Source organism: Dendrobates tinctorius, unplaced genomic scaffold (assembly GCF_039654945.1).
Source record: "Dendrobates tinctorius isolate UK_male_01 unplaced genomic scaffold, ASM3965494v1 ptg000112l, whole genome shotgun sequence".
Classification (NCBI taxonomy): domain Eukaryota; kingdom Metazoa; phylum Chordata; class Amphibia; order Anura; family Dendrobatidae; genus Dendrobates; species Dendrobates tinctorius.
The window spans coordinates 1,082,448-1,106,032 of record NW_027361780.1 but is presented as its reverse complement, the minus strand read 5'-3'; the positions used below and the strand labels follow the sequence as shown (position 1 = coordinate 1,106,032).

Sequence of the window (23,585 nt, the reverse complement as noted above, 5' to 3'; positions counted from 1 at the left end):
TATATAGGAGATTCACTTTTTGTATTGAAGAACTGTAATAAATTAACTTTTTGATGATATTCTAATTTTGTGATAAGCACCTGTATGTCATAGGTTTTGTATTCTTGCCTTTTATCCCTGATACTCCTCCAAAATTACCAAGTGTTATGTAATATTTGCTGTTCTGAGTCGACATCATGTGGGTCCAGATCATAGTCCTCAAAAGCTCCTAGCCCCTACCTTGTTTTGGTGTATGTGTGATCCTTAATGAGATCTTGTCAACATGTTTATAGGATAGGCCATTCATCTAAAGGTACCGTCACACATAGCGACTCACCAGCGATCCCGACAATGATATCAACGTGTCAGGATCGCTGGTGAGGTGTCAAACAGACAGCTTCACCAGCGACGCCGAGCGCCCGGCGTTGCTATGTACTTTAGTTACCAGCGCGCTGATGCAGGGAGCTGGTAACTAAGGTACACATAGGGCTTCTAAGGGTCGTGCGTCACTTAGAAACCCGATGTGTACCTTAGTTACCAGCTCCCTGCATCAGCGCGCTGGTAACTGAGGTACACAGAGGGTTTCTAGGCACCGCACGGTGCTTAGAAACCCTGCGTTTACCTTAGTTACCAGCTGATCGCTGGTCTCCCACCTGTCACAAGCAGCGATGCATGCTGGCCAGCGGGAGACCAGCGATCAAAGAACTGTCCAGGGCTTTCCAAGAGCGATCAGCGATACCGGCAGGGGGGCCGGTCTCTGATAGGTGTCACACACAGCGATCTCGCTGGTGAGAACGCTGTTGCGTCACAAAACTTGTGACTCAGCAGCGATCTCGCTAGCGAGATCGCTATGTGTGACGGGGCCCTTAGATCAGTAGGATCTACCATTTGCACCACCTTAAATCAGCTGTTTGAAGAGACCGCAGGACTTTTGCGAGCGAGTCAGCCATTTGATTACGTTTACAGGTAGATTAGTACTTTAGTACTTGCCTGCACTGTATTTTTAAGCATACATTAAAGTTATTGCAGTATTGCTCCATATGATAGAGGTCCCCAGGTCCGCTATGGCTGTATGCCTTACCATATCCCAAACCCACCAATGACGTAATAATCAATAACTTTAAGAGACTCTGTCACCTAATCTGAGAGCAGCATAAGGAAGAGACAGAGAACTTAATTCCAGCATGTGTCACATATTTGTTCCTTGAGCTAGTTTTGATAAAATCACTGTTCGATCAGCAGGAGATTATTACTAAAGACTGGGGAAGGAGACAGGAGGTTGCAACAGCTCCTGTGTAGTGATGAGCGAGTATACTCGTTACTTACTCGCATGCTCGGGTGACCTCCGAGTATTTCGGCATGCTCGGAGATTTAGTTTGTCGAAGCAGCTGCATGATTTATGACTAATAGACAGCCTGAATACATGTGGGAATTCCTTAACAAACAGGTATTCCTCAAATGTATTCAGGATGTCCAGCAGCCACAAATCATGCAGCTGCGTCGACACAAACTAAATCTCCGAGCACGCCAAAATACTCAGTCACTAGACCTTGCTCGGGAAAACCCGAGCAACGAGTATACTCGCTCATCACTACTCCTGTTGTGGTGATGTGATAACGGGTCATTACAAGTTGTAGTCTTTCATGAAGAGAAGTGTTTTCAAGTTTTATCGGAAGGTTCTGAACATTGGAGACACTTTAGTGTGTTAGGGCTTACAATTCCAGAGGATGGGGATGTTCAGGTGATGTTTTGAATGCGACTAGATTATTAAAGTAGGAGTGTGGAGCAGAGAAGGCCATGGGAGGGCCAGAGAGTCCATATAGGCAGGTGTCAGGTGATTTGTTAGGACATATATGGAGGAAACAGAGTATGGATGGCTTTGCAGATCAATGTTAGATGTTTAAATTGGATTCATTGGGGAACTGGAAGCCATTGAAGAGATTTGCAGAATGGAGAGGTGGAAAAGTAGCGAGGTGGATCAGGATAGACTGCAGAGGCAGAAGATTGTTAATTGAGAGGCCTTCAGAGGTTAACATATCATTGGTGCAACATCTGCAGCTGCCCAAGAGGTAAGGGGGCTAATGGGACTCATTTCCACCTCCAAAGCATGTGGAATTGTGCGTTATGATGAGGCATTAAACTGCAAAGTGCCCATTTACTGTTCTTCCACAAGGGTTCTTTTCTATCTGTGCCCACCAGAGAAGGCTATCGCTGTAGTCGAGGCGGGAGATGATGAAGGCATGCACTAACATTTCAGTAGATTCAGGGATGAGAAAATACATCTTGTCCTTTAGAAAAGTAAGCAGTCCTAGATCAAATGAAAAATAAAATGTTTGCCGCTTTGAATCCAGAAAAGAAAAAAAAACAAACAATGCATTTTATGGGCCAGGATAGGCCTGTGGTCTCTAGAGGGTTAATGAGCACTGGTGAGCCCTGGAGACAGTCCTGCCGCTCACACCAAGGCTGCTTGTGCTTAGACAAACTGTGGTGTCACATTACTGCCTGTATCCTAACATGGCGGTGTGAGGCACAGGACAGACACAGCTGCAGCCTCGCCACAGGAAGTGAGCAGCCGAGATGTCCCTATCGTGATACCTCCAGTCATCCCCTATACTGGTAGACTATAGAACACTCCATGCAGGGAATGTCCCTATCACGATACCTTATACTGACATGATATAGTATGTTCCATGCCGGGAAAGTCCCTATCGTGATACCTCCAGTCATACACTAGACCAGGGTCCCATGAGTTGTGGCTCTCGGCTGTCTGCCAGCTTGGCGCATTAGCTCCAGATCTAGTAAACAGGTATGAAGAGGGCATCTGAAAATGGTGAATTTTGTGAGCAGCCCTGCACAGAAGAGCAGATCTGGATGCACTTATACTGGGGGGCTCTGGTTGCCACTACTGTGAGGGGGGAGGCAGCTGGATGTGGCTCGCGCCCCTATCTCCGAGCTGAACGTGGCGCTCTAGGTCAGAAAGGTTGGGGACCACTGCACTATACTAACAGAATATAGAACACTATGCCGGGAAAGTCCCTATCGCGATACCTCCAGTCATACCCTATACTAACAGGCTATAGTATGCTCCATGTTGGGGATGTCTACATCGCGATACCTCCAGTCATACCCTATACTGGTAGAATATAGAACACTCCATGCAGGGAATGTCCCTATCGCGATACCTCCTGTCACACTGTATAGTAACACGATATAGTACGCTCCATCTCAGATAGGAAAAGGAAGCGACGTCATGACAATCCTCCCTGACGCAACGATGAAGTTGGAGCCGGCCGCTCTCCGTCTCCTCACTAATGTGCGCTGTGTTGTGCTTTTACTTCCGCTCTTTGTGACGCAACCTGACACTTGGAAGCTGATTGGTCGAGGCGTGGAAAGAAGCACACATGCTCCTCCTCCGGTTTCCACGCCCCTCAGACGGTGTTCGGAGCAGTAAGCCGCCAGCGCTCTGCTTAGGTGAGTTCGAGGCCGCAGTCACAGTGTGCAGGTGCGGGAAGAGGGCGCGCTCCTGGCCATCGCAGTGCGGCCCGCTGATTTGCTGCAGTTTCCTCCTCCATGGCTGTAAGTGTGAGCTCGGTGGTTTCCCGGTGTAGCCGGTGAGTTGCCCGGCTCGTGCTGCCTCTGCCCGGTGGGTACAGGGCGCTAGTTGCCTCGGTGACGTCCTGCGCGGCCCGGCTGACCCCTCTCCTCAGTGTGTCCTTCTGGGCGCCCACGTGTGTGCAGTACACAGGAGAGGCAGAGCGTGCGGGAAGGGGTGGTGTCTGGCTGAGGAGCGGGGCGCTGTGATTTCCCGGCTGTGGGCGCACTGCACGTGCACGGCTGGCAGTGCCTGGCCGTGGGTGACATCCCGCAGACAGCGGGCACGGAGTCTGGGCCTGGTGGCTATAAATAGACCCGAGCTATTCCTATACATAGCCTCGTATATATGGAGGCCGCGGGGTGACCTCAGGCACGTGACAGAATGTGACCCCCTCATGGTGACATGTGCCACAGAACAGCTGTGGGGGATGGCCTGTCCTGATGGAGGGCTACACAATGGCCCAGCTGCTCTCACCTGCTTCCAGTGCCTGCAGGGTTAGTGTGGTCTGCAGTGTGACCAGAAGCACCTCATCAAGGTCACCCACACTGGCAGAATGGCAGGCTCAAAGGTCACTGGCCTGCTGTATGGCAACTGCACACTAGTATAGTATGTAACATTGGAGTGCAGTGTGCCATCTACAGGTGGCAGTGTCATTGTAGTGTGCCATCTACAGGTGCCACTAACATGGCAGTGTCATTGCAGTGTGCCATCTACAGGTGCCACTAACATGGCAGTGTCATTGCAGTGTGCCATCTACAGGTGCCGCTAACATGGCAGTGTCATTGCAGTGTGCCATCTACAGGTGCCGCTAACATGGCAGTGTCATTGCAGTGTGCCATCTACAGGTGCCACTAACATGGCAGTGTCATTGCAGTGTGCCATCTACAGGTGCCGCTAACATGGCAGTGTCATTGCAGTGTGCCATCTACAGGTGCCGCTAACATGGCAGTGTCATTGCAGTGTGCCATGTACAGGTGCCGCTAACATGGCAGTGTCATTGCAGTGTCTCATCTACAGGTGCCACTAACATGGCAGTGTCATTGCAGTGTCTCATCTACAGGTGCCACTAACATGGCAGTGTCATTGCAGTGTGCCATCTACAGGTGCCACTAACATGGCAGTGTCATTGCAGTGTCTCATCTACAGGTGCCACTAACATGGCAGTGTCATTGCAGTGTGCCATCTACAGGTGCCACTAACATGGCAGTGTCATTGCAGTGTGTCATCTACAGGTGCCACTAACATGGCAGTGTCATCTACAGGTGCCACTAACATGGCAGTGCTATCTACAGGTGCCACTAACATGGCAGTGCTATCTACAGGTGCCACTAACATGGCAGTGCTATCTACAGGTGCCACTAACATGGCAGTGCTATCTACAGGTGCCACAAACATGGCAGTGCCATCTACAGGTGCCACTAACATGGCAGTGTCATTGCAGTGTGCCATGTACAGGTGCCACTAACATGGCAGTGTCATTGCAGTGTGCCATATACAGGTGCCACTAACATGGCAGTGTCATTGCAGTGTGCCATGTACAGGTGCCACTAACATGGCAGTGTCATTGCAGTGTGCCATGTACAGGTGCCACTAACATGGCAGTGTCATTGCAGTGTGCCATGTACAGGTGCCACTAACATGGCAGTGTCATTGCAGTGTGTCATCTACAGGTGCCACAAACATGGCAGTGTCATTGCAGTGTGTCATCTACAGGTGCCACTAACATGGCAGTGCCATATACAGGTGCCACTAACATGGCAGTGTCATTGCAGTGTGCCATGTACAGGTGCCACTAACATGGCAGTGTCATTGCAGTGTGCCATGTACAGGTGCCACTAACATGGCAGTGTCATTGCAGTGTGCCATGTACAGGTGCCACTAACATGGCAGTGTCATTGCAGTGTGTCATCTACAGGTGCCACAAACATGGCAGTGTCATTGCAGTGTGTCATCTACAGGTGCCACTAACATGGCAGTGCCATCTACAGGTGCCACTAACATGGCAGTGTCATTGCAGTGTGCCATGTACAGGTGCCACTAACATGGCAGTGTCATTGCAGTGTGCCATGTACAGGTGCCACTAACATGGCAGTGTCATTGCAGTGTGCCATGTACAGGTGCCACTAACATGGCAGTGTCATTGCAGTGTGCCATGTACAGGTGCCACTAACATGGCAGTGTCATTGCAGTGTGTCATCTACAGGTGCCACTAACATGGCAGTGTCATTGCAGTGTGCCATGTACAGGTGCCACTAACATGGCAGTGTCATTGCAGTGTGCCATGTACAGGTGCCGCTATCATGGCAGTGTCATTGCAGTGTGCCATGTACAGGTGCCGCTAACATGGCAGTGTCATTGCAGTGTGCCATGTACAGGTGCCGCTAACATGGCAGTGTCATTGCAGTGTGCCATGTACAGGTGCCACTAACATGGCAGTGTCATTGCAGTGTGCCATGTACAGGTGCCACTAACATGGCAGTGTCATTGCAGTGTGCCATGTACAGGTGCCACTAACATGGCAGTGTCATTGCAGTGTGCCATGTACAGGTGCCACTAACATGGCAGTGTCATTGCAGTGTGCCATGTACAGGTGCCACTAACATGGCAGTGTCATTGCAGTGTGCCATGTACAGGTGCCACTAACATGGCAGTGTCATTGCAGTGTGCCATGTACAGGTGCCACTAACATGGCAGTGTCATTGCAGTGTGTCATCTACAGGTGCCACTAACATGGCAGTGTCATTGCAGTGTGTCATCTACAGGTGCCACTAACATGGCAGTGTCATTGCAGTGTGTCATCTACAGGTGCCACTAACATGGCAGTGTCATTGCAGTGTGTCATCTACAGGTGCCACTAACGTGGCAGTGCCATCTACAGGTGCCACTAACATGGCAGTGTCATTGCAGTGTGCCATGTACAGGTGCCACTAACATGGCAGTGTCATTGCAGTGTGCCATGTACAGGTGCCACTAACATGGCAGTGTCATTGCAGTGTGCCATGTACAGGTGCCACTAACATGGCAGTGTCATTGCAGTGTGCCATGTACAGGTGCCACTAACATGGCAGTGTCATTGCAGTGTGCCATGTACAGGTGCCACTAACATGGCAGTGTCATTGCAGTGTGCCATGTACAGGTGCCACTAACATGGCAGTGTCATTGCAGTGTGCCATGTACAGGTGCCACTAACATGGCAGTGTCATTGCAGTGTGCCATGTACAGGTGCCACTAACATGGCAGTGTCATTGCAGTGTGCCATGTACAGGTGCCACTAACATGGCAGTGTCATTGCAGTGTGCCATGTACAGGTGCCACTAACATGGCAGTGTCATTGCAGTGTGCCATCTACAGGTGCCACTAACATGGCAGTGCCATTGCAGTGTGTCATCTACAGGTGCCACTAACATGGCAGTGCCATTGCAGTGTGTCATCTACAGGTGCCACTAACATGGCAGTGCCATTGCAGTGTGTCATCTACAGGTGCCACTAACATGGCAGTGCCATTGCAGTGTGTCATCTACAGGTGCCACTAACATGGCAGTGCCATCTACAGGTGCCACTAACATGGCAGTGTCATTGCAGTGTGTCATCTACAGGTGCCGCTAACATGGCAGTGTCATTGCAGTGTGCCATCTACAGGTGCCGCTAACATGGCAGTGTCATTGCAGTGTGCCATCTACAGGTGCCGCTAACATGGCAGTGTCATTGCAGTGTGTCATCTACAGGTGCCGCTAACATGGCAGTGTCATTGCAGTGTGTCATCTACAGGTGCCGCTAACATGGCAGTGTCATTGCAGTGTGTCATCTACAGGTGCCACTAACATGGCAGTGTCATTGCAGTGTGTCATCTACAGGTGCCACTAACATGGCAGTGTGTCATTGCAGTGTGCCGCTAACATGGCAGTGTCATTGCAGTGTGCCATCCTTCATGTGCCATCTAAAGGTGCCACTAACATGGCAGTGTGAGCGCATTGCATAAGATAGTAAGACTTCTGCTGCTCTCTACTTCTACAAGTTTGCTCTTTGCTGCACTTTCCCTTAGGCAGGTACTGCCCCTCAGCATGCCATAATGACCTTGGACAGGACCAAGGGCAGACGTGCCATCAGTGTAACTTGTGTAGCTGGGTCCAGTCTTAGGGCCACTTTTTGTAAAAGCACTTTCCTCCTGTTAATTACACACAGGGGTGTGAACTTTAGCTCATATTTACAGCTGGTTTGTTAGACAGGAAAGGGTGCTTTCAGTTAAGAGGTGCCCTTTATATTCTGTGCCCACCGACAGCCCCGTGGTTTATACTGTGAGGAGCCCCCTAATTGTCAGTGAGAACTGCCTATAGTCTGCACAGTCCTTATTCTAGCTGCCATAACATGGTTTATTAACTTTTTATTTCTAATTTAAACATGGGTTACTTTGAATTTTTTCAACAAGAAAAAGCTAGCGCTCAACTTATGATGGAAAAACGAAAGGAACTCTTATTCAGTCCATAGGTGTAGTACAGCAAAACGTTTCAGTCATGCCTGACCTTCATCAGTTACTACAGAGGTTATGTACAACAAAAATGTAAACAAATATAAATACAATAATTAAATAAATATTTTTTGGTTTACAACTTGCTATAAGGGGACTGTGGTGAGCGGATAATGATGAGTGCATCAGTTGGAAAGACAGCAATAAGAATGGAAGAAATAAGATTTGGAGATAAAAATCAAGACCCAAGACAATCAAGTGTGTATATACAGTATATCCGAACAAATAACCATATACTATAGAAGTGTATGTATTGTATAGAGCAGGGGTGGGGAACCTCAGGCCCCAGGGCCATTTACGGCCCTCGATGACCTTTTATCCGGCCCCCGGGCAGATTCTCAGGGACCGCATTCTTGGGCAGGGAGCTGTATTTTGATTGCCACAAGCAAATTAATTTCTTCTTGCTCTGTTAGCAAACACATGCAGTGTTCACTACTGAACATTGAAGGGCATGCAATGAAAGATTAAGTCATGAAACCAGTGCCAGAGTCAGGATGTACTTTGTGGGCGGAGTTTGTACGGCTCCCGAAGGATGGTATAAATAACCAAATGGCCCTTGGCAGAAAAAAGATTACCCACCCCTGGTATAGACTGTGGAAAGTAAAGAGGGGCTATATGCCGACGTACCGTACTGTAGAATAAAGGTTGCCAAACCTTGGAGGTAGATTCATATGAATATCACAGCATCTAAGTAATAATATGCTCATGGTGAGTATATAGATATGAGGTGGAATGCAGGATTGGGGGAAGAGGAACATACCCATAATAGGGGATCATATGCATACATGGGCGGCAATGTCCGTACTCATCAAACTAGCAGTGGACACCGCGTCCATAGGTACTCCTCTGTACCGGCCACATTATCTAAGGTAATTAGCGCAACTTACATTTACTTACCCCCTATGTTTTTAGCACATTCCTTTTTTGGTCAGCAGCCTTACCGTTTTTAACCCCCCCTCCCCCCTTTTTTTTTTTTTTTTTTTTTTTCAGGCTATTGATAACAGTCCATGTATGCATATGATCCACTATTACGGGTATGTTCCCCCAACCCTGCGTTCCACCTCATATCTATATACCTGTATACTCACCATGAGCATATTATTACTTAGATGCTGTGATATTCATATGAATCTACCTCCAAGGTTTGGCAACCTTTATTCTACAGTACAGTACGTTGGCATGTAGCCCCTCTTGACTTTCCACCGTCTGTACAATACATACACTTCTATAGTATATGGTTATTTGTTCGGATATATGTACACACTTGGATTGTCCTGGGTCTTGATTTTTCTCTCCAAATCTCATTATTTCCATTATTATTGCTGTCTTTTCCAGCTGGTGCACTCATCATTATCCTCTCACCACAGTCCTCTTATTTTTTGGTTTACAACTTGTTATATTTATTTAATTTTTGTATTTATATTTTTATTTACATTTTTGTTGTAACTTGTACATATCCTCTGTAGTAACTGACGATGGTCAGGCCTGACCAAAATGTTTTGATGTACTACACCTATGAACTGAATAAAAGTTCCTTTCGTTTTTGCATCATAAGTTTAGTGAGGTTTTTCTTGTTGTATCACATTAACGTTTGGGAACCTAACCTAGGCACCTTTTCACAGTAGTGCACACGATAACTATTCCTTTATACTTTTTAATTTTTTCATGCGACACCTTGGCCTGTCTGGTGGGGCCTAGTAGAATCAACTTGAGAAACCTTGCTTTATATACTGTACATACTGTAGTCACAAGAGGTTATACCTCTAATAGATATAAATAAGTCTCTGCTGAGGGATTTATTTATCAGAACTTACTTGATCTTTTTATATTAGATTGTTACATAGTCCTGCTGTGAAGGGTTAAAGGGAACCTTAGGATGTGTGCACACGTTGCAGATTCTGCTGTGGATCCACAGCGGATTTGGCCCTGCGGATTCACAGCAGATTCTCCTGCGTTGTACAGTACCATTAAAGTCAATCTAAAATGAGAAACGCTATGCTGTGTGTTCATTTCCGCAGCATGTCAACGAAGGACATTTTACCTGCGGATTTAGCCAAATCCGCGCGAAAAAATCCGCAGGGTAATCCGCAACATGTGCACATACCCTTAGAATCTGTGATGGCACAGATGGATCTGATCACTATTTAGGGCTTGTTTACACTACAATTTTTTAGTTTCCGTATGAACAACGGACACTTTTAGGCGCAGTAATAGTCGATTGCCCAATTTAAGTGATTTGTGTGGGGGGAAAAAATGGCAAAAATTTCAGCATTATCCATTAGACTGTCTCATGAGCAAGGATTAGATTTGTTATGGAGTGTAAATCATGATTTGTTTTCCATCGACTATGACCTAAACTGACTGGTTAGTGTGCATACGCTTTTATTGCTGTAGGTGAAGTGCTCATGCATGTAGTCATTTTAGGCTCTTTTCACATATGCTTGACACAGTTTTGTCTCCGCTAACAAGGGCGAGGAGAAGTCTGCTGGAGAACACAAAGGACTAGTCGGCCAAGGCAGTCCCCAGCTGGCTTGTCAAAGTATGTTTACTATGAAACACTATGTAAGACATAACTGGCTACAATTGTGGTCTGGATAGGTTTCCTTAGGCCACGTGCACACATTGAGTATTTGATCAGTATTTTACATCAGTATTTGTAAGCCACAATCAGAGGAAAAGTATATTAGGAACACATCACCACGTCTTCACTTTTCATCCACTTCTGGTTTTGGCTTACAAATACTGAGGTAACAAACACACTACTCAATGTGTGCATGTGGCCTTTAGGCTATGTATCCATGATCATGAAGTATCAGCCTTTTGGATGCAGCTATTTTTGCTGCGTTCTAATCACGCAGGTAAATCCACATGTATTTACCACATCCAATACATATCCATTGTGGAAATATCTAACGTCTCCAAAACATAAATTACATGCTGCGGCTCATAAACCCACGACATGGGTGAGTTTACGAAGTGTCAAATAGAAGCACAGTGGGCGTGAGATTTCTGTAAATCGCAGCGCTGTGTCCAAAATGCTGCTTTTTCTGATCATGGGTACGACAAGTCTCACTGAGTTGATGAAAGTGTTTTATATATTGTAGCCTATGTTAAAGGGTTATTTTGCCCTACTCCCATGTTGAGAGGAGCCTGTCACCTGCCGATAGCTCACACATCCCAGTAGGCGTTCCAGGAAATGCACATGTGGATACTAGTCCCTATGAAACATCTCTGACCTCACCATTTGTACTGGAGCATCTAATGAGCGTGTGCAAATGTCATTGTGAATGGAGGTGGCGCAGGTTGAAATCTGACAACACTATTGTGATTGGATCCTGCATTTGCAGATAGCCTGCTGAAAACTCATGAAACTGCAGGAAATCCCATTGACCATCTTGAAAATTGCAAAATTACTAATTTTGGTTAATAAAGAGAGTAATGTGGAAAAAATTAGCAAAATGTTTTTAAAAATGCATGTAACACAAAAATATGAATTAAACAATTGTCTATTTTCTCATGGTTTCCCCTTTAAGCTTAATCTCTTTGAGGAATTTGTACACTTTCTATTGCAATATTCCCTTTTGTGTGATTATGGCTATGTGCCCACGTAGTGTTTTATTCCGGACACTAAAAACCGGACTCCTTCCCAGAAATCGTGTGTTTTTTTTCCACACGATTTCACCGCGATTATGATCGCGATTTTCACGTGCGATATTCAAGCACTTTCCAAGCGATTTGAAGCATCGCTTGGAAAGTGATTGACAGGTTGGTCACACTCATCAAGCATAGTGTTTGACAAGTGTGACCAGATTTTTTACTATTGAGGCTGCCTATGCGGCATCAATAGTAAAAGATAAAATGTTAAAATGCTAAAAAAAAATTAAAAAATCGGGGTATATTTACCTTCCGGCGTCCCACGCTGCCATCCCGGGCCTCAGTGTTCCCAGCGATGCCTTGCGAGACCTGTGATGACGTAGTCTCGCGTTGCTATAGCGATCTCGCGAGACTACGTCATCACAGGGCCTTGCCGCAAGGCATTACTGGGAACGCTGAGGCCGGGAATGCAGCGCGTGACGCCAAAAGGTAAATATACCCTGATTTTTTTATTTTTTATTCTTTTTTTTACAGGGGTATGGTACCCAGGGCCTGGAGGACAGTCTCCTCTCCTCCACACCGTGGGTACCAACCGCATATGAGACGCTTAACTTCCCGCATGGTGGGCATAGCCACATGCGGGAAGTAAGCGATTCTCATGCATTCCTATGGGTGCGGAATTGCGGCAATTCTTTGCGATTCCGCACAAAAGAATGACCATGCTGCGATTTTTTTCCGCGATGCGATTCTGCCGCGGAAAAAAGCGCAGCATGAGCACAGCATGTGCGGAATGCCATAGGAATGCATGGGGGGCGTTCTGTACACGATTTTTAAACATTTTCGCGCCAAAAATCGCGGCAAAAACGCTTAAAAATCGCTACGTGGGCACACAGCCGTAATACTATGTGCACACGCTGCGGATTCACCTGCGGGTTTTTCCGCGCGGATCCGCTGGTAAAGTGACCTGCGGTTTGACACCTGGACAATGGAACAGGTGCCAAACCGCTGCGGAATCCGCAGAAAGAATTGACATGCTGCGGTTTGTAAACTGCGGGGAAAAAAACGCAGCGTCGGCACAGCGGTTTTGAAAACCCATAGGATAACATGGTACTGTACCATGTCTGCAGAACTGCTGCGGATCCGCAGGGCCAAAAACGCTGCGGAACCGCAGCAGAATCCGCAGCGTCTGCACATACCCTTAGTGTTTCTGCATCTCGGTTTGAGTGATTGAATAAGGTCACAGGACTTGTTGACTTGTGTGGGCTCATTAGTTAAAGGGGACCTGTCACCTGATTCATGCTCCTCAAACTGTGGTCAGCATGAATCCGAGCCGAGCTCAAGGGTACGTGCCCACGGTGAGGAAGAGCAGCACTTTCGACGCATCTCACCTGCTTGGTGTCCAAAACGCTGCGGTCTACACTAGAAGCGTAGTGGATGGGATTTATAGAAATCTCATGCCCACTGTGCGTCTATTTAACGCTGCGTAAACTAGGTATGTTTTTTTTTGTTTTTTTTTAAACTCATGTTTCTGGGAAAATATACTTTGAAGAGCCATAGCCAGAGACTAGCCTAGTCTAGTTCCACTCGGGCCGACTTCTACCAACGCTGTAAGGGTATGTTTCCATGGTCAGTATTGTCAGCGCTTTGGACGCAGCACATGTCCGCTCCGTCAAAAATGGTGCCGGCTTTTGTATGCACGGTGATTCCGCATGTGTTCCTTGAACCATATGGAATCACTGCTTCTTATACATTGTATGGGTGACTTTTATCTAGCGGAGACGGAGCGTTTCCACAAGATAAATAGACATGCTGCGTTCTGGAAAGACGCCCCACATGTCCGGTTACACAGGGAAGCCGGAGGCATCCCTGCATGCATAGTGGAGATGGGATTTCATGAAATCCCCCTCCACTATCCTGTAACATCTGGCCGCTGCGGCTGTACACAGCATCCAACCCGCAGCGTTTAATGACCGTGGAAACATACCATTACAGATGATTCACAAGTTTCTTCCATAGCGGGGGAATTGGGAAGTGCTGGGTGAGGCCGAACTACTCTAATCTGTGGCTATGGTCTCCTTCCAAATCCTTGAAGTGTATCTTCTGTGAAACGCCTGAACGTTTTAGAGAAAAGTATACCTGGCTGCAATCGTGATCAGTTCCCTTCAACGTTGCCTGTAATATATATGTATTGATAAAGTTTAGTAATACTTTAAGAATAAAATCTCCATGTAGTGTGTTACCAAAATGTTCTCTCGAAGCAGTGAAATTTAACGTTCAGGAGCATCAGCCTAGCTACTAAACCCTCATGAGGCCTCTTATGTATAAAGTAGGGAGCTGGTTTATGATGTCTATCCTTCAAAGCTCTTACTTGTCAAATTCACATTTACAAATTATACATTCCTGTTGTCTCCAAGGACTTTATCACATGAACCTATTTCAGGTTAGGTGTAGTTCTCTAGCTAGCAGAAAATAAAAATCTTGCTATGTGTTTTTCCCCAGCGTAGTATTGAAGAGCTTGCTGTTCTGTAAGTTTTCAGTCCATTGGCTGAGACAGTAGAAAGGTATTGTGTTTTATTGGCTGAATTGTATTTTTGCTACTTTTGTAGTTCACTTTTGCCTGCAGATGTAAATGCGCTTTGCTTGCTGTGCTGTTAGTCAGGAGGTTAGCAGGTTTATTAACAGGCAGCTGGCATAGCCTAGGTTTGTTTGCAAAAGCCTGCCAGTGTTAATGTTCTTATCACAAGAGTGAAACCTTTGGTGCACATTTAAGTAGATGTGCTGTTCAGCCTCCGTATAGGAAGCATGAATTATGGAGTGGCCTGAGAGATCAAATATTGAAGCGCAGAGAGGAGCACAAGTTAAGAATTGATTAATGGCTAACAATAAAGGTTTAGTATTTATAATATAACTCAAGCATTTTGCTATGTTTCAGAATATGATCTAAATCTAGTGGCAACATATCATATATATTTTTTTTTTTTTTATTCTTCCTCTCCCATGTCTCAAAACCACCTGAAGCAGATATCTGTACCACACTGTTTTTCTTAACATTTAAACTGGCATTGGCAAAAAAATGCAGCTATGCTGCCTCTCCACTTTGTAGGCGTAGGTTATTTCTCTTGTCTGCTTTCTTTTATCCATATTTAGAAGTAATGTTTCTTATACTATAGGTGCCCAATACATATCGGATAACGTTTGGACGAATGCACTTTTCTTTATTCTTCTATACATATTAAATATTGGCAGAACTGAACATTTTCAATAAGAATCTTATTTCTCATAGTCTGGGAGTTCTTGTGCTTTCTTGCCAAACTCCATGCGGACTTTCATATGTCTTGCACTGAGGAGAGGCTTCCGTCGGGCCACTGTGCCATAAAGCCCCGACTGGTAGAGGGCTGCAGTGACAGTTGACTTTGTGGAATGTTCTCCCATCTCCCTACTGCATCTGTAGATCTCAGCCACAGTAATTTTGGGTTTCTTCTTTACCTTTCTCACCAAGGCTTTTCTCCTACGATTTCTCAGTTTGGCTAGACGGCCAGGTCTAGGAAGACTTCTGGTGGTCCCAAACTTCTTCCATTTAAGGATTATGGAGGCCACTGTGCTCTTAGGAACCTTGAGTACTGCAGAAATTCTTTTGTAACCTTTACCATATCTGTGCCTTGCCACAATTCTGTCTGAGCTCCTTGGCCAGTTCCTTTGACCTCATGATTCTCATTTGGTCTGACATGCACTGTGAGGTATTATATAGACAGATGTGTGCCTTTACACATCAAGTCCTATCCGTTTTATTATAGGAACAAAAACCGTTGGCACAACCCTGAAGGTTAAAGGTGGTGCCCAAGTAGGATCCCAATCCGTGAATCTGATATATGTAAGAACTTGGCACACACCAGGAGCTCTGATGCAGAAAGGTGATTTTTAATAGAGAACAGTACATACATACACAGACGTTTCGGTCTAGGACCTTCATCAATGTACGATATATTGCACTGTGAGATTCTTAGTGACTGGGCTCTGTGAAATGGATCAGTCCTAAGAATCTCACAGTGCAATATATCGTACATTGATGAAGGTCCTAGACCGAAACGTCTGTGTATGTATGTACTGTTCTCTATTAAAAATCACCTTTCTGCATCAGAGCTCCTGGTGTGTGCCAAGTTCTTACATATATCTATCCGTTTTATTAAACATAGCTGGACTCCAATGAAGGAGTAGAACCATCTCAAGGAGGATCACAAGGAAATGGACAGCATGTGACTTAAATATGAGTGTCTGAGCAAAAGGTCTGAATACTTATGATCATGGCATATTTCAGTTTTTCTTTTTTAATTTGAAAAAATGTCTACTTTTTTTTCAGTCAAGATGGGGTCCAGAGTGTACATTAATGGAGAAAAATATGAACTTTTTTGAATTTACCAAATGGCTGCAATGAAACAGTGAAAAATTTATAGGGGTCTGAATACTCTCTGTACCCACTGTATGTGCTGTGATGGTGCAGTTTATATTCAGTATCTGAATGTTAGGCTGGCTTCACACTAGCGTTTTGCAGCTCTGTGGATGGCAGTCTACTTCCTTCTTCCGTCCTCTGTTAAGCCCTGCCCACTGCCGCACCTCCTCCGTTCAGCTCTGCCTACGGCTGCATGCGTCCTGCGTACCCCATCTTTAACATTGGGTATGCAGGTCATGCGGATGTAGGTTGATGCATGCATCGTTTTGACGCTGTGCCGAACGCAACAAGCTGCATTTTGTTGCGGTCGGCGGATGCGTCAAAACGAATCATGCGGATGTGTCGGCATACATCCGCATGGCCTGCCTACCCAGTGTTACAGATAGGGGACGCATGCAGACGTAGGCAGAGCTGAATGAAGAGGTGTGGCAGTGGGTGGGGCTTAACAGAGGACGAAAGTGTGAACTAGGCTGCCATCCGCAGCCACGCCACACGCTAGTGTGAAACCAGCCTTAAAGAGGTTGTCCAACACTTTTTTTTTTTTCCCTATGCGGCTATGAACTTACAGGCGGGTAGTTGCCAACTGCCTGTTCTTCCCTGCAAAGATCTCGGGCAGTGACTCCTCATGTCAACAGGGCTCGTTATTGTCGCGATGCTGCAGTTAGCAGGAAACCAGCTGTCAGTCAGCTTGACATGAGCAGTGATGGCCCATGGACAGGACAGAGCGGAAGTGAAGAAGCTGCACGGTCCGAACCATGGCACAGGGCCGACCATTCAGGTAGTCTAGCAACTACATGCCTGTAAGGTCTTATTAAAAAATAACCAAAGTCAGGGACAACCCATTTTAATTGGAACTTTATGCTCTATTCATGATACTCATTAATTTGTATTGTCGAGTAGCTGAACCACAAATTTCCTTATAAATTGCCAAAAGTGGCTCTGGAACACGGTGAATTCCTCGGTGTATCTTAATGGGCATCAAACCAATGTAACAAATGGCACTAAACATTTCCTCACTTCTATCCAGTAACCTAAGCTTTACTAAATATAGAATGTCATTATTTGTAAGCCATATAAGAAGCTCTGTTCTATGCAGTTATGCACCCAAGCCTGATAAAGGGGACACTTTTTTTTTTTTAATATACACTCACTGGCCACTTTATTAGGTACACCTGTCCAACTGTGTGTTAAGACTTAATTTCTAATCTGCCAATCACATGGCGGCAACTCAGTGCATTTAGGCATGTAGACATGGTCAAGACAATCTCCTGCAGTTCAAACCGAGCATCAGTATGGGGAAGAAAGGTGATTTGAGTGCCTTTGAACGTGGCATGATTGTTGGTGCCAGAAGGGCTGGTCTGAGTATTTCAGAAACTGCTGATCTACTGTGATTTTCACGCACAACCATCTCTAGGGTTTACAGAGAATGGTCCGAAAAAGAAAAAAAATCCAGTGAGCGGCAGTTCTGTGGCCGGAAATGCCTTGTTGATGCCAGAGGTCAGAGGAGAATGGGCAGACTGGTTCGAGCTGATAGAAAGGCAACAGTGACTCAAATTGCCACCCGTTACAACCAAGGTAGGCAGAAGAGCATCTCTGAACGCACAGTGTGTCGAACTTTGAGGCAGATGGGCTACAGCAGCAGAAGACCACACCGGGTACCACTCCTCTCAGCTAAGAACAGGAAACTGAGGCTACAATTTGCACAAGCTCATCGAAATTGGACAGTAGAAGATTGGAAAAATGTTGCCTGGTCTGATGAGTCTCGATTTCTGCTGCGACATTCGGATGGTAGGGTCAGAATTTGGCGTAAACAACATGAAAGCATGGATCCATCCTGCCTTGTATCAACGGTTCAGGCTGGTGGTGGTGGTGTCATGGTGTGGGGAATTTTTTCTTGGCACTCTTTGGGCCCCTTGGTACCAATTGAGCATCGTTGCAACACCACAGCCTACCTGAGTATTGTTGCTGACCATGTCCATCCCTTTATGACCACAATGTACCCAACATCTGATGGCTACTTTCAGCAGGATAATGCGCCATGTCATAAAGCTCGAATCATCTCAGATTGGTTTCTTGAACATGACAATGAGTTCACTGTACTCAAATGGCCTCCTCTGTCACCAGATCTCAATCCAATAGAGCATCTTTGGGATGTGGTGGAACGGGAGATTCGCATCAGGGATGTGCAGCCGACAAATCTGCGCCAACTGTGTGATGCCATCATGTCAATATGGTCCAAAATCTCTGAGGAATGCTTCCAGCACCTTGTTGAATCTCTGCCACGAAGAATTGAGGCAGTTCTGAAGGCAAAAGGGGGTCCAACCCGTTACTAGCATGGTGTACCTAATAAAGTGGCCAGTGAGTGTATATATTAACTACAGCCGGCTCTGGACCGGAACTGTAACCCGGGTTTCCCTTGAAACCAGTGTTCGGGACCGTTTGACCGAACACTGTTCGGCTCTGTCCCGATCGTTACAGTTCGGGTTTGCCCATCCCTAATGCCAACCTTTTTTGCTGCCTTTCTGCACTTATTGCTTTTTATGGCTGAAAAAAATGCTGAAAGTGACCTCCTGCAGTTTATAAAAAAAAAAAAGTAAAAGTATTTTCCAGTTTAGTCATGAGAAAACCAATGTGTGTGCATGAGTCTTCTGAAAACAAATAACTTCTGCTGGTACTGTAATTATCAGCTTTTAATTTGCATAAAAAACTCAGCAAAAATGCAATGTGTGAACATAGCCTAAGGCTACGTTCCCATAACGAACCTTTATTTAGTTTTCTCCTGGGGTTTTCGCAGCGTCTTACAATTTCAGCAAAGTGGATGGAATTTATAGAAATTTCATGCCAACTATGCTTATTTATGCTGTGTAAATTCACCAGTGGTGCGTTTTTAAATCCACGGCATGTAAATTTCTCTTGCGGGTATGCAGAGTTTTATGCATTAGATGTGGAAAGTCCCCAGGTAAAGAACGCACAAGTAGTTTCTGTGCGTTTCCACAGTGCAAACGCATGTAATCCACGCTGAAGTATGTCAAAACCAAATATCAGGATGTTTCAAAAACAAAGTGGCTGTAGTTGAAGCATGATGTCCAAACAGATACAGGAAAGATGTATATCTTTGTATCGTGTTAGCCAGTAGATAGAAAAATATTCAGGATTGAGAGTCCTCAGTAGTTGATACCATCTTTTCAGTTAACCTTTAAAAGGTAACACATTGCAAGCTTTCGAGACTACTCAGGTCTCTTCATCAGGCTAGACTAATACAAAATCTGAAGTCACATATTTATGCACAATACAGCCTAGAAAAAATGCAATAGATAAGACAAGTGACGTGAAGCAGAACTATCAATATGGGAGAGGGAGAAACATAAATATAAACATTGGACCAGTTCATAGATAAGGAGTCCGGATGTTTTATGGTCCTCTGATTGGGGTCTAGTTCTGTGTTGTGATGCCCCCACAAGGTTTTAAAAGGAAATTCCTTAATTGATTTAAAAATACATAAATCCATGCGACACATTCATTCCAACACTGAGAGTGTCAAAGGTCGTCATAAATTTGTACTCCCAAACTTGTCTCTCTCTCTGAGAATTGAAGTTACCTTTCAATACCAGTAATTTCATATCCACGTTGCTGTGATCAGGGATACAGAAATGTTTTGCCACAGGTAGATCCATTCTTTTTTCTCTTATTGTGTGACGATGAGCATTCATCCTTGTTCTAAGCTTTTGCCCTGTCTCCCCCATATACAGACCCCCAGTTGGACATTTAGTACAAATAATTAAGTACACCACATTAGATGTAATGCAGGTGAAAGTACCTGGGATCTTGTAGTCCTGATGTGAGTTGTGGATCTTTATCTTGTCCGTGGTCATTATAAATAAAGATCTCTATCTATAGCCAAGCCATCAGATACAATCGTATATGTTCCAACCCCATGGATAGAGACAAACACCTTGGTCGCCTCAAAAAGACCTTTTTAAATCAGGGTTACCATCCAAGAACAATTGAAAACCAAATTACAAGAGCCACCAGATTGTCAAGGAATCACCTGCTACATTACAAAGCTAAAGAAGAAAATAACCGAGTGCCTCTAGTAGTCACCTACAACCCAAATCTGGAGGTGCTAAGGGGAGCTGCACGGAAATTACAACCTTTACTACAAAAAGATGCCCGATTAAAATTCATTTTTCCAGACCCCCCACTGCTGTGTTTTAGGCAGCCCCCAAATTTAAGACGCATCATTGTCCGAAGCTCCCTGTCCTCTCCAACATCTGCAGGAACCTTTCCTTGCAACCAGAAAAAATGTAAAACCTGTCCATTTATAATGACCACGGCCAAGATAAAGATCCACAACTCACATCAGGACTACAAGATCCCAGGTACTTTCACCTGCATTACATCTAATGTGGTGTACTTAATTATTTGTACTAAATGTCCAACTGGGGGTCTGTATGTGGGGGAAACAGGGCAAAAGCTTAGAACAAGGATGAATGCTCATCGTCACACAATAAGAGAAAAAAGAATGGATCTACCTGTGGCAAAACATTTCTGGATCCCTGATCACAGCAACGTGGATATGAAATTACTGGTATTGAAAGGTAACTTCAATTCTCAGAGAGAGAGACAAGTTTGGGAGTACAAATTTATGACGACCTTTGACACTCTCAGTGCTGGAATGAATGTGTCGCATGGATTTATGTCTTTTTACATCAATTAAGGAACTTCCTTTTAAAACCTTGTGGGGGCATCACAACACAGAACTAGACCCCAATCAGAGGACCATAAAACATCCGGACTCCTTATCTATGAACTGGTCCAATGTTTATATTTCTCCCTCTCCCATATTGATAGTTCTGCTTCACGTCACTTGTCTTATCTATTGCATTTTTTCTAGGCTGTATTGTGCATAAATATGTGACTTCAGATTTTGTATTAGTCTAGCCTGATGAAGAGACCTGAGTAGTCTCGAAAGCTTGCAATGTCTTACCATCTTTTCAGTTAGCCACAGGGTGGATAAAAATCAATGTTTTTTTAAAAAAAATCTGATTTTTATTTAAATCGGATTTTTTTCAATAAACTGCTTTTTGAGGAAAATATTTTACCATCCAAAGGTTCTTCCATCATGAGATAAAGCTGAGTTGTTTAACTCAGTAGAATAAAGGCTGTATATGTGTAACCTTCACAATGCCATGCTCTTCCAGAGGTTTCTGTAGGATTAGTGGGCAGTTTCTCTCCTATATTATCACAGACGCTCGCTTTACTTACGCAGTTCTCAAAACTGAATTTGACTCCGCAGAGGTCCCAGCCTCTTCTTCACGGCAAAAATGTTACAACATGAACAGAGTTGAGAAAAAGACCTTAATCCTATTGTTCTACAAACCTATGAATACAGAATCAACCCCTTCAGTGCCAAGTCCAAGAAGTTAGACAATATGTTTCTGATTGTTTGGAGTGGAATAGATCTGCACAACACAAGAAGAATGTGAATCTAAGTGTGAGGAGGAGGAAGGGCAAGCAGACAAGAAAATGAAAGTGAAACTTTGAGCACAATACTGCAGCATAGCCACAGACAGACAAGTCTGGATCTGTTTGTGTGTACGATCTGAGGTTTATTACATTCTTTCCTTATAATGGCAGCAGGCCGTAACAGAGACCCAGTTTGGGAATATTTTAATGAAGCTCCTTCGCCTATCGGTAAGGCAGGCATGCGTGCAAAATGCAAACGATGCAACAAAGAGATGCAAGGCCTGGTGGCGCGAATGAGGCAACATCATGAGAAGTGCGGTGATGAAGATGACCAAAGAAACACTTCTGAACAGGCAGGATCTTCAGGTTGGTAAACATTTTTATTGAATCCTATTTCTAAAGACTGAACTGTCATGTGTGAGAAAAATTATATTTCTTATTATTACTGCATGTTACTGTCATTTGGTACAGTTATGAAGAAAAACAAGTATTCCTTTTGGGGCAGGGGCAGTGATGTGTTGTGTACAATAAGCAGAAATTGTATAAACAATAAAATAACAGCATTGACTTTTTTTGTTTAGGGGAATTCATGGATTCTGGAAACTATCCACCTCCAAGATCACCATCATCCTGTTCTACAGTTTCAGAGTTATCCATCCAGGATAGTGCTTCATTAGCAGCAGCAGCATCATCATCAGACACCCACAGCCACATATCACCATCACCCAAAAGGAAGAAAAAACCTTTACCTCCTGGAACCACCATAGATAGGTTTGTGATAAGAACTAGCAGATTAGAAAAAGAGTTGATTGATGAAAAAATTGCCCAGTTTATTTATGCAACGAACTCTTCTTTCTGTCTGACTGAGAACCCACATTTCATTAATATGGTTCAGTCACTGAGACCAGGATACAGTCCACACAGCAGAGCTGATGTTGCAGGGAAACTGCTGGATCAAGTGTATGACAGAGAAATGGAGCAATGTGCAACAGCTCTGGAGGGTAAAATTGTTAACCTAAGTATTGATGGGTGGAGTAATGTCCACAATGATCCTATTGTATGTGCTTGTATAACAACAGAAGAAGGTAAAGTCTTCCTTGCACAAACAACTGATACGTCAGGAAATGCACACACAGCAGAATACTTACAAGAAGTGGCAGTAAAAGCTATAACGACATGTGAACAAAAATTCAAATGTCTAGTACGCAGTTTGGTCACTGACAATGCTGCAAACGTATTCAAGATGAGAAGAGATTTAGAAGAGCAGGGAGGGAATACAAAGCTGCTAATAACATATGGTTGCAGTGCTCATTTGCTGCACCTCTTAGCCAAAGACTTAAGTGTTCCAGAAATAAAGGCTAATGTTGTTGAAATTGCTAAATACTTCCGTAATCATTTTGCTGCAGCAGCTCTGAAAAGGATGGGTGGAACCAAGCTAACGCTCCCACAAGATGTTAGATGGAACTCTGTGGTGGACTGTTTTGAGCAGTATATCAAAAACTGGCCTATTCTGATGACACTTTGTGAAGAAAATCGAGATAAAATAGATGGCACTGTCACGGCCAAAATCCTCAACATTGGGCTTAAGAGAAATGTTGAACATATGCTGAGCTTCCTGAAACCCATCTCTCAAGCTTTAAACAAAATACAGAAAAATAGCTGTTTTATTGCGGATGCTGTTGAAATTTGGAAGGAACTGAGTGAACACTTAAAAACAGAACTACACATGGACAGAATTAAATTACAAGCAGTAAACAAACGAATGGGACAAGCACTGACTCCAGCTCATTTTTTGGCAAATATTGTCAATATCCAATATCAGGGTCAAAACCTAAGTGCTGAGGAAGAGGAGTTAGCTATGACATGGGTATCCAGCAATCATCCATCTTTAATGCCAACTATAATAAACTTCAGCGCTAAGGGGGAACCATTCAAGAAATATGTTTGCTGAAGATATTTTAAGGAAGGTCACACCAGTA

The 23,585-nt window shown here is 44.6% G+C and overlaps 1 protein-coding gene across 4 annotated transcripts in view; it reads left to right on the top strand.

Moving 5' to 3' along the window:
• Positions 1-3,307: 3,307 nt before the first annotated feature.
• The window catches only part of AKAP1 (A-kinase anchoring protein 1), a 75,802-nt gene continuing 55,524 nt past the window's right edge, over positions 3,308-23,585 (top strand). Inside the window, exons 1-2 of one of the 4 annotated variants that reach the window (XM_073589718.1) lie at positions 3,502-3,555; positions 10,569-10,638. Coding sequence is in view for 1 of the 4 variants with exons in the window: in XM_073589719.1 (XP_073445820.1) it covers positions 3,550-3,590 (41 nt within the window). In the remaining 3 variants the exon portion in view is untranslated. Of the gene's footprint in view, positions 3,591-10,568; positions 10,639-23,585 lie in introns of all 4 variants that reach the window. The other 3 variants (XM_073589721.1, XM_073589720.1, XM_073589719.1) reach the window with 3 other exon arrangements.